This window comes from Lactuca sativa, chromosome 7 (assembly GCF_002870075.4).
Source record: "Lactuca sativa cultivar Salinas chromosome 7, Lsat_Salinas_v11, whole genome shotgun sequence".
In the NCBI taxonomy this organism is placed as follows: Eukaryota; Viridiplantae; Streptophyta; class Magnoliopsida; order Asterales; family Asteraceae; genus Lactuca; species Lactuca sativa.
The window spans coordinates 48,757,459-48,774,419 of record NC_056629.2 but is presented as its reverse complement, the minus strand read 5'-3'; the positions used below and the strand labels follow the sequence as shown (position 1 = coordinate 48,774,419).

General features: G+C 37.1%; 2 protein-coding genes and 1 long non-coding RNA gene across 3 annotated transcripts; 2 read left to right on the top strand and 1 right to left on the bottom strand.

Annotated features, from left to right (window-relative positions):
- Positions 1–956: 956 nt before the first annotated feature.
- On the top strand, positions 957–2,051 carry LOC122194963 (uncharacterized). Its single transcript, XR_006184838.2, has 2 exons — positions 957–1,493; positions 1,620–2,051. It is a non-coding gene; the product is annotated as an uncharacterized LOC122194963 (long non-coding RNA).
- Positions 2,052–2,620: 569 nt separating this feature from the next.
- On the top strand, positions 2,621–3,689 carry LOC128127232 (uncharacterized). Its single transcript, XM_052765671.1, has 2 exons — positions 2,621–3,120; positions 3,200–3,689. Exons 1-2 carry the CDS (start codon positions 2,621–2,623, stop codon positions 3,687–3,689), a joined length of 990 nt encoding a protein of 329 aa, XP_052621631.1.
- Positions 3,690–4,663: 974 nt separating this feature from the next.
- LOC122195170 (uncharacterized) lies at positions 4,664–5,233 on the bottom strand. The gene is made up of 2 exons (XM_042896729.2): positions 5,078–5,233; positions 4,664–4,992 (listed from the first exon to the last, which is right to left on the bottom strand). The coding sequence occupies exons 1-2, from the start codon at positions 5,231–5,233 to the stop codon at positions 4,756–4,758; spliced, it is 393 nt and encodes a 130-aa protein (XP_042752663.1). The 3' UTR covers positions 4,664–4,755.
- Between the last annotated feature and the right edge of the window lie 11,728 nt (positions 5,234–16,961).

Below are 16,961 nucleotides of genomic sequence, written 5' to 3'. Positions count from 1 at the left end.
TACAAAGTAAAAATATACAAGCAAACATTCATGATTTCAATGCTAAAAGCATCAACATCTCCTCCACCTCTACCCTTAAACAATGTCATTAATATTATTTTTTTCATTTAAATGCATTTATATGTATTAGTAACAATATTAATAATAACAAATTCAAAAAATAGTTTTCTTATTAATATTTTAATAATAATAATAATAATAATAATAATAATAATAATAATAATAATAATAATAATAATAATAAAGGTTGTGTTTGTAGAAAAGTCCTAATATTTTTGTTTACAGAAAAGTCATAATATTTTTTGTTTACAGAAAAGTCCCAATTTTACGAAATAGTCCCAAATTAATTTGGTACCGGTTTCAACCGGTCAAAAATGGTCAAACTGTAAATTTTTGCCGGTTTCAGGACTTTTTCATTCAAAAAAAAAATCTTTGGACTAAAGTGTAAATATTTCGTAAATATTGAGACTTTTATGAAGATTTCACTTAGTTTATGCATAACAATTTGGTAAATTGTTAAATAATAATATTTTTATAAACTAGATTTATTGTATTTTCACATAAAAAGGAAATTCATTTATATAAGAAAAATATTTAGGCACATGTATCCCCCCCTAAAATAAATAAAAGATTAAAAAGTGGTCGTAAGCACTCACCCTAGAAGCGTGAGTTCGATTTGTACGGAATTGGTTTATTTTGAGAAGTTTGACGTGAGAAACCGTAAGGTCACGATTCTTGAACTTCGAAATATTTCCGGGACCGTTTCATAACGAGTTAAAAATGTTTGGGTTGTTTGGTAAAAAAAATTCCAAATGAGGGGATGTTTTAAATAAATGGGTTCAATGTTTGAAGGCTTGGGACTTATTTTTAATAAAGGGTTTAAAAGGGGGGTAGTTTGGTCATTTTTAAGAGGGTTTAATAAATTAGGGTTTTTTTTTTTTTATCTTTTGGAAAAAGATATAAGAAGTTAGGTTTTTCTAACTTTTCCAAAAAATCATTTTTTTTTATATCAAAATCCTAAAAGCAGCTTTTCAAATATTTTTACCAAATATTTTTTCTCTTTTTCTAAAAGGACTTTTTGCCTTTGAAAAGATTAGGCAAACACCTAATTGCGTTTAAGGTTCTAAACTAAGGGAAAATTAGGGCTTTTAATTGCCATTGACTTCAACGAATCGGGAAAGCGGAGGAACAACAAAAGTCATCGGCTGGGAAAGGAAAACGAACGTAGAGAGAAAAAAACAACGGCTTGATGACTGGCTGATTCGTTGAGCAAGGAAGAGGGGCACGAAAGCAAAGAACGAAGGAAGACGAAAGCTCGCAGGCGCGCTTCGTCGGTTGATTCGCGAGAGGGAGGAGTCTCTGGGTCGAAGAGACCGAAGGAAAGGAATAAAGGGGGAGGTGCCGGGGCTGCTGAGTCGTGGGTGAGAAGGGGAAACACCCTCGTTGTTTGAGTGAACCGAAGAAGGGAAGAACGGGGCAGTGAGGCTCGACAGGTAACCTTCTTGCTTCCTGTTTTTTTTTTTTTTTTTTTTTTTTTTTGATTTGCAATCCACACAAATGATGATGAAACAGGCAGAAATTTCGAATAAAAGGTGTTTTTTGTTTGTTTCATTCTACAGGGAAGGAAGATGATGCAAAAATGTGCTGAATTTAGTGGGAAAGAATAATGATCGAAAGAGGACTGCTGTTCTCTTGGTTTCAGCTTCCATTAAGAAAAAAAATTACAAACACGTTTTCTTTTGTGTGTAAACTCTTTTGTTCTTGTTTTGACAGAAATCGATGGAGGGTGAAAAGATTGGTTCGTTTGGTGTTTGATTTTTGACAGGGGAAAGAACGAGGGGGAGGAAGGGGGATGGACAGTCGCTTGTTCTTCTTCTTCTTTGGTTGAAGATCCATAGACGGGAAGGAAAGATATCATCTTTTTGAATAGATTTCAATGTACTTTTCTTTGAGTTTGAAGATCAAAGAAGATCTGATCGTATCAATTTTATTTACATGATTTTGATTGTACAGAATTTGGCTGTGAAGGGAAAGAGTGTTTGTGTGTAAAATTGGGTGAGAAAGAGTGTAAGAAACTCTTTAGTGTGATCTTTGTAAAAGATGAAGTATGGAAGCAATTATTAACTTAGCATTTTTTTTTAATAATTGTGTGTAAGCAAAGAATTGTGTATTAACTTAGCATTTTTTTTTTGGGATAATGACTTGAGAGGGTAACATACTTTTGAATTTGATCACATTTGGTCACTGAACTTTTTTTCGTGCTCTATTAACCCTTTAACTTGTTGAATTGTGCTAATTTTCCCCTTATGACCAGGTTTAGCCGGTTTTAAACGGTTTATTGATCCTACGTGTATTTTTATCTTACGTGGCGAAAGAGGTGGCATGTAGGCCTCGATTTTTCGTCTCCGTCTCGTTAAACCACACCCCGAAGTCTCATTTGGTCCTTAAACTCGACTAGGGCACAAAATTCTCCATCGATCATTCGTCTCCTTCAATCGTTCTATGGTATCATCTCCAAATCCTACTGATCAGAACTTCATTGTAGTGGATTTCCACTACAATGGTCAGTTTGCACCCAATCCCTTAGTTTACTTTGATCCCGACAGAGCATCAGTGCGAGATGTTGACTTCAGTGGGTTTGGGTATGAGCAATTCATGGAATTCCTTCACAAGCTCACCAAATCGAGAAGCTGAACATAGGCAATGTGCTAGACACATTCTGGCCAATTTTAATAAAAGGTTTACTGGTCAACAATACATAAAGTTATTTTGGAGGGCTGTAAGGGCTAGTACTGTGGAGAAGTTCAGAGGTGTAATGGAGAAGATCAAATCTATTGATACTCATGCTTATGATTACCTTATAGACAGAGATCCTACTACCTGGTCTAAGGCATTCTTTCAAGAAGGAAGAGATTGTGATGCAGTGGAGAATAGGGTCAGTGAGAGTTTCAATTCTGCTATTAGGCATGCTAGAAGGAGACCTATAATCACTATGCTGGAGGAGATTAGGTTATTTGTGATGGAAAGGATATACACTCAAAGAGTTGAAGGAATGGACTGGGATTTGCTTATATGTCCAACTATTAGGAAGCGTATAGAAGATCTGAAGGTTAAACAGAGGTAATTATTTTACTTTAATATGCTTATGTTAATTATGAGGATGTGTTATTGATTCACTGATGGTAATATGCTTAAACAGATTGTGGGGAGTTACTGCTTGTGGTTATCAAAATTATGAGGTTAGATTCACTGATGTTGCATATGGAGTGGATCTAATTGCAAAAAAGTGTGCCTGTAGAATATGGCAACTTACAGGGATACCATGCTTACATGGAGTTGCAGCAATCTCTTACTTAAATCATGATGCTGGGGCATATGTGTCCCAATCATACACTACTGAGGCTTACCTAAAATGCTACAAATATAGCATTAATCCTCTCAATAGTAGTGATATTTGGCCAGATGTTCCATACCATAAGCCTTTGCCTCCCAAAAGAAGAAGATTACCTGGTAGGCCATCAATGAAAAAGAAGAGGGATGCAATTGAACGAGAGTTGACTGGACCAAGTAGACAAACTGTCTCAAGAAGGGGAAGCATAATAAAGTGTGGTATTTGTAAGGAACCAGGTCACAACAAGAAAAAGTGTCCATCTAACCAGCAAAGCAATACATCAGGTGAATATTTTTAAAAAACATTACATCATTTGAACAAAGAATTGACATTTTAATTTTTGTTTGCAGTACCAAGTTCATCCAGGGGCAGTGGAGCAGACCCAAGTTTATCCAGGGGCAATGAAGGACCACCACCTACAGCCCAAACACCTCCTCCACCACCACCTGCAGCCCAACCACCACCACCACCACCTGTAGCCCAACAACCTCCTCCACCACCACCTGCAACCCAACAACCTCCTCCACCACCACCTGCAGTCCCCATGCCAAGAAGAAGGGTCACAGTTAGTAGAAGTGGAAGGAGGAAATATTCTGAACGGATTATCAAACAAGCATTAAGGAGGCAGATACCTGGGGTTGGGAGCAATGCAGATAACCCTTCAGTTATTGATTAATTTAGTGGGTGTGTAGTGGGTGGGTAGGAATATCTTTTGTAAGGCAGTTGTGATGTAAAGACAAAGTAGTAGTCTTTTTATTATGCTTTTCTATGGTACTATCAAGTAGGTGTATGGGCACATGGTGACCCTTCTTTTGTCTATGCAGGAATCTTTTGTGTTACCTAGAAACTACTTTTGTGTATGCAGACAAAAACTTATTTAATTTTGAATATTAATGGAGTATTACAATGAATCCAACCACCACATTCACTTACTTTTTTATTATATGTATTTGTTATATGTATGCTACTTTGTGATTCCATTTCAGTCAAAACTAATTCTTTATATGCATGCTACTTTGTGATTCTATTCCAGTCAAAATCATATATGTATTCATTGTTATATGTATGCTTCTTTATGATTCCATTCCAGTCAAAAATACTTGTTTGTGATTCCATTCCAGTCAAAGTTACTTCATTCCATTCCAACAAGAAGTTGAGATAATGGCTCCATTCTTTGTGATTCCATTCCAATGAAAGTTAATATGTATGCAGTTAATATGTATGCTTCTTTATAATTACATTCCAGTCAAAATTACTTCTTTGTGATTCCATTACAATCAATGTTACTTCATTCCATTCCAACAAGAAGTTAAGATAACAACTCTATTCTATTCAAACAACATCTTTCAATACATCATGTGACTTCATTTCATCATATACACGATGATCAGAAAAAGAAATCCAATGGTAAACTTATATATTTTCTCCTTCATTGCAATGGCATCAGAGTACTTTTCCTTCTTCATCTGTTCCATGTCTTCCTTCACCTTCTCTACTTCGGTCTTCAATGCTACTAATTCAGCTTTCATTCCCTCCACCACTTCCATTAGAGGCATCTGTACAAGTTCTACATCCAACCATTTCCAATATTTGCATTTACCCTTCCACAATAAAATTTCAAAGTGAGATTTCAAATCTGGAATGAATGAATCAGAAAAGAGGGAAAATTTATGTGAAATTGCTTACCTCATTGCACACCATGAAATGCCTCCCTGGATTCTTTGGTGTTGTTGATGTTAGAATACGTGCAGGGAACCCACAATCACAAGTTTTTGGATCATTCACTGTGGATTTCTTGCTTGATCGATTGAGGGAGGATGAGAAGCTGTAGGAGGAAGCCATCGGGTATTAGGGCAACGGGGTATTAGGGCACAATAAATGAACAACAAACGCCCCTCCTTTAATAACAAGAACCCTACATGCCACGTAGGATCAAAACTGACACGTAGGATCAATAAATTCATTGAAACCGACAAAAACCAGTCGGAAGGGGAAAATTTGCACAATTCAACAAGTTAAAGGGTTAATAGAGCACGAAAAAAAGTTCAGTGACCAAATGTGATCAAATTCAAAAGTATGTTACCCTCTCAAGTCATTATCCCTTTTTTTTTTTAAATAATTGTGTTTAAGCAAAGAATTGTATTTGTGTAGCTGGCAATTTATTTTATTCATTTTTTATTACCCATGTTTTTTTTTCATTATTGTCTTTATTATTATTATTATTATTCTTATTATTTTACCAAAGTATAATATTATATTAAGCTTTAAAAACGTATATCGTTTCGTGTCTGTCCAATTCTCGACGGCGAGAAATTTTTCTGATAGTGCTGATCGGTAGATTTTAATTCTAAGATTCTAAAAACGCGAACGGATAATTTTTTTCAAATTGTAGAACTCTTGGAATTTGCGTTTAAAATTTTGCGATTAATAAATCTGAAAAGTCTGATTTTTTTGACTTTTATAAATCCTTTTACTAAAATATTTCGAATATGAAATTAAATATTAGACTATAACCCGAGTTCAAAAATGTTTCGGAATTTTCATTTTAGGTGTGCAAGTCCCTTAACAACTAGAAACAGATTTAGCGATTTTAAGAAATCATTATCATACTGTTTTTGGATTCTTTAAACGGTCGCATCTATTGTAAACGAACTCTGTTTTCGACGTTCTTTATATTTTCGGAAACAGAGAAACACGTACTACAAAACTATAGTGTTTGTTTTTCTCACAACGGATTAATACGAAATTTCAGTTTTTCTGATTCATTCTTAAGGTTGTCGTTTGAGCTATTTGTTTCGTTTGTAAATTTACACATTCGAAAGTAAGACACCATTTGGTGTCTTATAATAGTTGAAATAACATATTCATTTTACGTCCGATGCTCTAAAACTCGATGAATAAAATTACAAATTGATTTATTGTGAACTTCACCGTTCACAGTCTTTGACCTAAATTTTGGGATGTCATATTACCTCCTCGTTATGGGAATTTCGTCCCAAAATTATTACGTTCTAGAACATTTTGTTCCACTATCATTTTGTTCCATTAGTGGAGGGAGCATCGCTGAAAAATTGCAGATACTTTTGTTTCATTTGGTCATCACGTTTCCAAGTAGACTCCGACCCTTTACGAGAGTGCCATCGGGCATTTACTATAGTTATTTGGTTTTGTTTGAGGCTTTTGATTTCTTGATCCATGATCTCCACCAGTTCCTTCAGGAAGTGAAGTTTAGTGTTGACTTGGATCTCATCGAGTGGAAAGATAAGGTTCTTATCAGAGAGATGCTTTTGAAATTACATACGTGGGAGGTGTTGTGAACTGTGTTGAGTTATTGAGGTAGATTAAGTTTCTAAGCCACCGGACCAACCCTTGCCAGGACAAAAGTTAGAGATACCCAACTCTAATGACACCTTTCTATATTGCGACCTTTAGTAGGACATGGTTACTTAATTTGAATTCTATGAGTTTGCGTCTCGTATCGGCGTAGCTTTTCTGAAGATTATGTGCGGCCTTTAATTGTTCCTTTACCTGAACAATCTTATCTATTGTTTCATGAATGATATAAGTACCAGTGAGTAGAATATCTATAGCAAGCTTTTTAGCTAGTTGGGTATCTCTAACTTCTGTCCAGTCTATCGAAGAACGGTATATGCATCTTTACAAGGCCTCAAATGGAGCGGCCTTTATGCTAATTTGATAACTATTGTTATATGGAAATTCAACTAGTTTTAAGTATCCGCTGAATTACTGAAGTCTATCTCCCAAGGACGGAGCATGTCTTCCAAAGTTTATATGGTTCCTTCACCTTGTCCTTCCATTTAAGGATGATATGCAATACTCATGTTGAGTTTGGTTCCTAAGAACCTTTGCAATGATTGTCAAAATATGTAAGTGCATCGGCTATCTTGGTCCAAGATTATAGTTATTGACACATAATGTAGTCTGACTATCTCCTTGAGATAGGTCTTGGTAAGTTTCTCCATCTTATCGGTTTCTTTGATAGCTAGGAAATGGACGGACTTAATCGCATGGTCAACCACTACCCAGATGGTGTCATAACCGCTGGAAGTTCTTGGAAACTTCATTACGAAGTCCATGATCATTTGTTCTTATTTCCATTTTGTGACTAATGGTTGTTGTAGTAGACCAGACGACTCCTGGTACTCTGCTTTGACTTTGGAGCCAGTCAAGCACCTACTGTTATAGGTGGCAATCTCTGCCTTCATGGTGTGTCACCAATAAAACTTCATGAGATCAAGATACATCTTATCTTATCCAGGTTGTATCGATTATCTCGACTTATGAGTTTTATTTAGAACTAGACTCCAGACTTCTCCTAACTTTGGGGTCCAAATTCGGTTCAAGAAATATCGTGTTCCGTATTCCTTGAGGTAGAAAAGATTGTACATACCTCGCAGGTTTTCTTCTATGATATTCTCGAGTTTGGGTGCTTTTAGATGAGTATCACGAATTTGGGTGGTGAGGTTCAAGAAGATGGTTAGGGTTAGAGCCTTTACACGAAGAGTCTTTTTCTTGCTCTTTCCTGCTTAAAGCATCTGCCACGACATTTGATTTTCCAGGATGATAACGAATTTCACACTCGTAATTATTTACCAATTCGACACACTTTCATTGTCTTGCGTTGAGCTTCTTCTGGCCGAAGATGTGTTAAAGGCTTTCGTGGTTGGTAAACACGACACACTTTGTTCCGTAGAGGTAGTGTCCCTAAAATTTTAAGGCAAACACTATAGCTCCTAACTCTATGTCATGGGTAACGTAGTTTTTCTTGTTTAGATTAAGTTGTGTGGATACGTATGCAAAGACTTTATTCTTTCTGTATCAGAACGCATCCCAACCCTTGGAGAGAGGCGTCACAGAATACTACAAGGTCTTTTTTTCTTCTAGGAGAGACAAAATTGGTGCATTGGATAAAAACTACTTCGATTTCCGGAAGGCAAACTCTTGATTGTCTCCCCAATTATTTTTTTTGTCTTTCTCGGTTAGTGTAGTGAGAGGCTTGGCTATTTTAGAGAAGTTCTTGGAGAATCTCTGATCATAGTCTGGAAGCCCTAGGAATTGGCATACTTCGTTTAGTGTCATTGGTTTGTCCGAATACCATAACCAGAAACTTGTAGCGACAATACCGAGTCTTGAATGTCATCTTTAGAATGTATACTTCTTGAACTCTGTGTTGATGGTATCTGGATCTTAGATCGATATTTAAATAGTAAACGGATCCTTGTAGTTATTCGAACAGGTCATCGTTCCTCGGGAGTGGATATTGGTTCTTGTTGGTGAGTTTGTTCTACTCTCGATATTCAATGCATATCTTGAACGATCTATCCTTCTATATGACAGCAATATTGGATCTCCTCATGGAGAGAATCTTGTCCAGATAAAGTCTTTGTCAAGAAGTTTTTCAAGTTGACTGGATAGTTCTTGCATTTCCAATGGAGCCAGACGATAAGGATATCTTGCCACTGGTGCTACACCATGGATTAGGTCAATTCAGAATTCAACCTGTTTGACTGGAGGTACTCCATGTATATCCTCTAGAGATATGTCCGGGTAATCACACACTTGCGGTATGTCTTTGATTTCCTGACCCTTTTCTTGCATATCCACCACGTGGTCCAAGAAATTGAAGCATCTTTTTGCAAACACCATCTTGCCTTCATGCAAGAGATAATTCTTAGATTTTTTCCTGATTTATCTCCATAAATCTTGAGAGTTTCACTATTGGGTAAACATAGTCGGACGGATTTTTTGTAGCATAAGATCACTGCTCGATGAAGTGATAACCAATCCATTCTAATGATCACATCGAAACTTCCAATGGTCATATGTATTAGGTTGACGTGAAAGACAAGGTTATTCGGGGTGAGAAGGTAATTAGTGAGTATTTATAAGGTGCTTTCTAACTGTTCATTTGCTACTTATATTGTGAAATCTTTGTTATATTTTCATGATTTATGGTTAATCATGCTTCTAAACAATAACCACAGTTGGTTCCTAGCGAGCATCTCTAGCAACTATCATAAATCCTCTTCCTTTTCCACCCTGGTTCTTTACTTTTGGGTAGTGCTTCTTGAATGCCCTAGTTGATTGCACTCAAAGCAACTTCAGCTTCCTCCTGTAGCAGTGGTTGAGGTTGTGTTGTTCTGGGCCTTTATGCAAAACTTTGAGGTGTGACCTCTCGAGTTACAGATGCTGCAGGCCATGTAATTTCCGACATGGTGGAAATTACACTTGGTAGAATGTGGTAAATTACTAGATTAGGGATTTGATTGAGTAGGAGTGTTTGTGATTATGACATACACAACTATAGTTTTGGATTGGGTTTTTGATGTTTGAAGTTCCCCTTTGACTTGTCATGGAACTTCCTTTTTGTACTCCCAACCTGGTTCTTTTTAGTTTGTGGGGTCATGGTACCCTGATGAATACACTGCGTACTCAATTGATTTGCTAATTTCTTAACACTATCAAAGGTAGTGGTTCTGGATGCAGTAACCAGACCTTCAACTGGTGTAGCTAGTCCCCAGATGTACCTTTCGATATTTTTGTATTTTGGGTTCACCAATCCTGTGTAAAGGTTTGTGAGGTTGTTAAATAGGGAGGTGTAAGTAGTCACCTCCGATCCTTTTCTGGTAAGGTTCCAAATTATAAATATAGAATTGAAATCCTACCAATTTCAAACGGTAGAGAGAAGTTTGGAGACTACCGAATGATCGATTGGGAACTATGGGTTTCTATGCTTTGACGGTAGCGGAGCTATTGGTTCTTTTGTTCTTCTTTGGGTTTAGGTAAACTAGGAAAATCTGAACGTTATCCTAGATTTTAATGTATTTTTAATATATATATATATATATATATATATATATATATATATATATATATATATATATATATATATATTTATATATATGTTGTTTTAGGGTTGACATAAGGTTTCTAAGGCACTAGCTTTCTACATCGAATCTTGAGAACATCCTTCAAACTCTAAAACTTTCAACCTTTGTAGTCTATCAGACTCCTGTATCAAGGTTTGTTGTTCACCGACCCGACCATAAATAACATAGGCATACGTTCCAGGTTTATTTACGGTATGGCTTACGTACGGTACTAACCTTAATTGAGGCGTTTGACCTAAAGTGTTAAGTTGGTAGTTTTAGTTGGAGGCATGTTAGAATTTTATTAAGTGTTCTCATTGCGGGTCAGAGTATATGTATAACTCTTATATAATATCGTTGGTGGGGTTTTTAGTATTATTATATTTTGTTTTGTACTCCAAGATTACCAAGCACAAATGAGGGCCAGACAGGAAACACTAGAGGGCAAGACCATTTTAGCAATTAAGTCGTTCTGAAATCCAATAGCCCAAGCGACATTTCAAACCAGATCCCTATATCGTAAGTAGCTAAGAACTAGTGTAATTAATATTATGAATACTTTTATTAGAAGCTAGTTTCTATAATTGTATTCCCCTTTCAAGGATACGAGTTCTCTATAGCCATTTTAGCTCTGATACCAATCGGTCACACCCCCGGCCGAGGCAGTGGAACACGTCGTGCTGTGCGACTAATTTCATGGAGCACAGGTAAACTGAATATACAACACAAGTACAACAATAAACAAAATAGAATTTACATTCCATCTTGAAGTTTGAATACAAGGTTTTTACAAATAATAATAATACATGAATTGCCTTAACTGATAGGCATATAATACAACAACAAGTAAACTATGTCACCTATAATCCAATCCGTCTTGAATTTATGTTTAAAGATTTTTTGAGAATACATGTAGTTTTGAGGGTCAACACAAGGTTGTTGAGTGTTACATATCTTCTGCTAAAAATGGTAATACTTTTAATAAGTCTAAAAAGTATTATTTGTGTACGTATAACAATAGTTAAAACAATGTTTGCAATGAGTCCTTAAAAGACAAAAATGTATTTTGGTATAAGTAAATCCATACTTTAAACTGTGTTAGTAATAAATCATTGAAAGCCAAAAAATGATTTTTTTTGTATAAGTAAATCCATACTTTAAACTGTGTTCGTAATAAAACCTTTGAATATCCTTGAAAACCAACTGTTATGTTACATAAGTAATTCCATACTTAAAAATAGTTTTGAAAGCAAACAAGTCCATGGTTGTTAATGAGAGAGATATATATTCTAGTTAATGTTTATAGTGAGTCCTATAACCAAGCTATATGACTTGAGTGTACCTCCTACAACAATTCATTGGACGTTGTAGTAAAAATTGTAGACACCTATCACTCGCTTCAATTGATCGGTCGAGGGTTGCAGCTAGTAACCTGTGACATCCCCATTTTCACGGCCAGAAAAGACCGATTTGCTTATGCTTTGGTTTATAAATCAGAGTGATCGTTTAAAGAAAACGGTTGCAGAATTTGTTCCCAAAATAAAATATGATAACCATTTATCAAAACATTTCTCAAAGAGAATGTATTTCCATTAAATAATAAAACCTCGGGATGTCATGTTCCGATACAGACCAAAAGCATAAACAATATAAAATAGACCTTACAATAGTTATTCAACTACTGATCTATAATCCAAAACCTCTCGTCAAGTCCACCAACTTATACTCTTGTGTCATTACCTGTAATGCAAAGAAAACTGAGTGGGTCAGGCTTGGGAGCCTGGTGAGCATATAGGGTTTTCAACCCACAATAATACAATTATTATATTCAACCATCAAACAATCAAATCGATTACTCATCCCTATTATGTTTCTTAGGATTTTACCCTAGGAATTCAACTACTCGTCATTCCTTCATTCCTAAGGATTGACCTAAGGAATTTACACAAACTTCCATTGCTACATAAGGCGCATCTGCCAACATTATCCTTTAAGCGCCTCTGCCAGGATTACGTCATACACTATGAGGCGCGACTGCCAAGTTTATGACATTCTCTTTTAGGCACATCTGCCGACATCATCTTATAAGCGCATCTGCCAAGATTATCCTATAAGCGCATCTGCCAAGATTATCCTATAAGTGCATCTGCTATTATTATGACAATCTCTATTTGGCGCATCTGCCGATATTATTCTCCAGCACATCTGCTAGCTTTATGACATTCTTTAATTGGTGCGTCTACCAATATCATTCTTAATTATCTTTCATACCTCATCACTTTATCACATACCAACTATCTCATCTACCCATGTTCTACCCAACATATTTGTAGATATAGAATACACATACAGTTTATCTCTTTTAAAAACTATATAAAACATTCATTCCATACTCATCTCAAATAAACAACAATATATAAACACATAGCACGTATTTTATACCAATTACTTCATATTTATGTGTTAGAAGAAAGTAACCATACACTCTCCCAAACATACACTTAATACATTCAAACAATACTTGTATTATACCCGTGTTTATGAAAGGGACTATACACCCACACATATAAACAACCTCATATTATACACGTAGCACGTATTTCATAGAAAATACTTAATAATTATGCGTTAGAAGAAAGTAACTACACACTCACTTGATCAGAAGATGATCGGACAGCACTACGGCTTGCAGAAGTAGTAATCCTCAGCAGATCTGGAAGATCTCCACAAAAATCGAACTTCTCGCGGACAGAGCTTCGGCTCGGGAACCGCACTTCTCGGGATCTTCGGGATCTCGGGACTTGCTTCGGGGCTCGAGAACAATACCGGGGCTTCGGGGTATTTCTGGCACGCAAAATGATGCAAAATGGGAGAAAGAAGAGAAGAAATTGGCAAAACTATCGGCTGCCTTCGGATTCCTTTTATAGAGGCTGAGCCTCGCACGTACGCGGGGCGTACTGGTTCGAGAAACGTCACTGCTTACGTATCCGAAGCCACTTGCTGCAATGTCGACACTTTCGGAGTACGCGGGGCGTACACGAGTACGCGGCACGTACCTCGGATCAGACCGGTGACTCCTTCGGATAATGCTTCCGAATTAAAGATTAAAAATAAATAAAATTTATTTAATAAACTTCGGAAATTCATATCTTCTTCATACGAACTCCGTTTTCGACGTTCTTTATATCCACGCGAAGGTGAGACTACGCTCTACAACTTTCGTTTAGACTCCTTCGGGTAATTTTGACTTTATTTTTATTATTTATTTTTAATAGGCCGGGACAGAAACTTTCGTTAAAAATTCATAACTTCTTCGTTTGACGTCCGTTCTCGCCTAAATTTTTATCGCTTCGATACCAACAATGAGATCTTCGATTCTCATTTAGATTGCTTCGGCTAAATACCGCTCTAACATAAATTCACTTTTTATGTTGTATTGCGTCGTGCCGGTTCTGTCACGAAACTTCGACGGGTCATAACTTCTTCGTTATAACTCGGATTTTGGCGTTCTTTATATGCACGGAAACCTCGTGACATATACTACAACTTGGTTAAGATTGATCCTTCTAGATGATCTTCCATCAAAAAGTCATTTTTGACGCTTGTTGTCTCTAAATTGACTAGCCCTGATCTACGGGCGTTACAATTATCTCCCCCTTAGGATGATTACGTCCCGGAATCATCAACAAAATAGGACTTGCAAAACGATTCCACACGTTATATCTTTATCCTAGGTAATAACCGTAAATTCTATGTTTCCTTGAAAGAGTATTTAACTCTATGGCTTTCTTGACCGCAGACGATGCCCAATCGTACATCTGCTTATCGTACTATGTTGTAATTTCAATCGTAACCTTCAAGTTACCAAATAAGTCCTCATTGTGGAATTCTTCTTCTTCTCAGGATAAATACTTTCCTTTATCTATTGTAACAAACCGATGGGTCGTGCTCTATTGAGCTCTCATCGCACGATGCGACGCTTAGACTCGGTTTTTAATAAAGTTAAATTCCAGAATGGAATATACCTTCCTTCATATTTTAATGTGATTTAATCACATTTCATCATGTAGTATTTCTACCTACAAACTCCTTTTAACAATGAGAGCGACACTATCAATCGCATTAACTTCAACCTTCCGACTTAATTCAGATGTTACATCAAGCTTGGTTCCATGAACCACGTAACAAACTCCTCGTAGTCGGACTCAATTTAAACATGACCACTAGGGTCGGAACAAGAACCATCTTACTAGTCATTACCGAAACAATGGTAATGACATACCAGAATAAAATGGAATCGATCACTAGCTTCTTGGTAACCTTGTGACTTTCCCTGATCCAAGTGCGAGTCATGTGCTTCCGGTAGTATATGCATCTACTACCTTTCACACCTACTCATACTCGTCCCAAGTATTGTCTCGTAGTCGACCAAGTCACCATACAAGAAAATCAGACAATCATTCAACACCTCAGTTAACAGAACTAGGGTTTATATTAATTCCTTGAAACGATTACACAAAAGTTCAAGTTCACCCTATACTATGCCTCTAATAGGCTACACCACATGTTACTTTTCTTATCGCTACTTTATAACTTGATTTTTAGATATAAGATCCTTACTCCTGATTCCTTGCATTGCCATCTGCTTCATCAAGGATCATTTGAAATGCTCTTGCCTTTAGCTTTGGCGGCGCCTCTAGCCTTGCTGCTTGATTTTTCCTTGGGCAGTCTTGCTTGAAGTGCCCCTCTTCGTTACATTCATAACACACCTTTTTGTTGAAAATACATTCATCGGCGTAATGCCCATGCTTTCCACACTTGAAACATGTCACTTCCATGCCACATTTTCCTGAGTGCTTCTTCTTGCACTTATCGCACCACCGTGCCTCATCTCTCCCTCCTCCTCCAGACTTCGAGGATTTTCCTCTCTCATTAGAACCTGAAGTTCCTTCCAACTTTCTCTTCTCGCCAACTTCAACCTTACTGTCAGCCCTCCCCTTGATCATATTCTCAACAGACTTGGCAGCCCAAATAGCTGCCTCTAAGGTAGGTGCCTGACGCACTGGCACCGCATACTCCCAAGGGAGTCCCTTTGCGTACCGGTCGACTTTTGTCAGTTCGTCTGGGACGATGCGTAAAGCAAACTCCATCTTGTCCGTGAAAGCATTAGTGTATTCATCCACTAACATGCTGCCTTTCTTCAATATTAGAAACTTATTCTCCAACTCCAATAGATTTTGAGCAGAGCAGAACTTGCGCTTGAATTGCACCAAGAACTCTGCCCAGGTCAGTTGCAGTGGCTCATTAGGACTTAGGATCTTCCCCAAAGTGTTCCACCAACGAACAGCCCCACCCCTGAACTGACGTACTGCATAGATAGTTTGCAACTTGCCTCTGCAGCCACAAGTCATGAAGGCTAACTCCATTTCGGAAATCCAATCCATAACTCCAATCGGATCCTCCTTTCCATTGAAGGTCGATGGTTTGCAAGTTAGAAAGTCCTTGTACTTGCATCCCATTCCATCATTCCTTCCACCATGGTTGTCTTGCCTAACTATCGGTGGGTTGGCTTGACCAACAGACCCATTGAAGTTTCCACCTTCCGAGTGCCCTTCATTTAATTCAGGCTCCTCCACACGAATTGACAGTTCTTCATGATTCTGTTGAAGCAACCGTCTAGTTTCATCCATCTGACGATCCAACATCGTCTGAATCATCAGTTGCACACCAGCCATGGTTATTGGCTCAGGTGCTGCTGCTAAGACAGGTACTTGTTCAATCACTGGTGGTTGATTCCTGTTTTCATCAGCATTTCTAACTCCACTACTTGTCCTCACCATTTTTGATCTATACACCGAATAAGGTGAAATTAGATCCTCATTCACGATAGATATTCAAATCATCCTTATCACTCCGAAACGTTTACATGCTAGTTCTAATATCGTAGACGTACGCTTAGAATGCTACACACATAAGGTTTCCAGATCCGGTCGGCAACAGACCATAGATCCAAACAAATAATAGCATCAATATAGCTATCACACAAAACATTTTGCACATAAGAGCATTTTAGGCATCATTCCTAAAATAAACTAGTGCTTGTGTCAATTTAAGGTGTACTACCTAACATATTTTAGACACACTCCTCACAACCATTACTTAGCACTCTAAGTTTAAGTCTAGAAATCCTACAAATTCCTAGTTCGCTTAAACTAATGCTCTGATACCAACTGTGACATCCCCATTTTCACGGCCAGAAAAGACCGATTTGCTTATGCTTTGTTTTATAAATCAGAGTGATCGTTTAAAGAAAACGGTTGCGGAATTTGTTCCCAAAATAAAATATGATAACCATTTATCAAAACATTTCTCAAAGAGAATGTATTTCCATTAAATAATAAAACCTCGGGATGTCATGTTCCGATACAGACCAAAAGCATAAACAATATAAAATAGACCTTACAATAGTTATTCAACTACTGATCTATAATCCAAAACCTCTCGTCAAGTCCACCAACTTATACTCTTGTGTCATTACCTGTAATGCAAAGAAAACTGAGTGGGTCAGGCTTGGGAGCCTGGTGAGCATATAGGGTTTTCAACCCACAATAATACAATTATTATATTCAACCATCAAACAATCAACTCGATTACTCATCCCTATTATGTTTCTTAGGATT

Coding starts and splice junctions, on each gene's coding strand:
- LOC128127232 (XM_052765671.1), top strand. CDS start 2,621: ATGTTGACTTCAGTGGGTTTGGGTATGAGCAATTCATGGAATTCCTTC. Junction 3,121..3,199: donor GATCTGAAGGTTAAACAGAG/GTAATTATTTTA, acceptor ATGCTTAAACAG/ATTGTGGGGAGTTACTGCTT.
- LOC122195170 (XM_042896729.2), bottom strand. CDS start 5,233: ATGGCTTCCTCCTACAGCTTCTCATCCTCCCTCAATCGATCAAGCAAG. Junction 4,993..5,077: donor ATTTCATGGTGTGCAATGAG/GTAAGCAATTTC, acceptor TTATTGTGGAAG/GGTAAATGCAAATATTGGAA.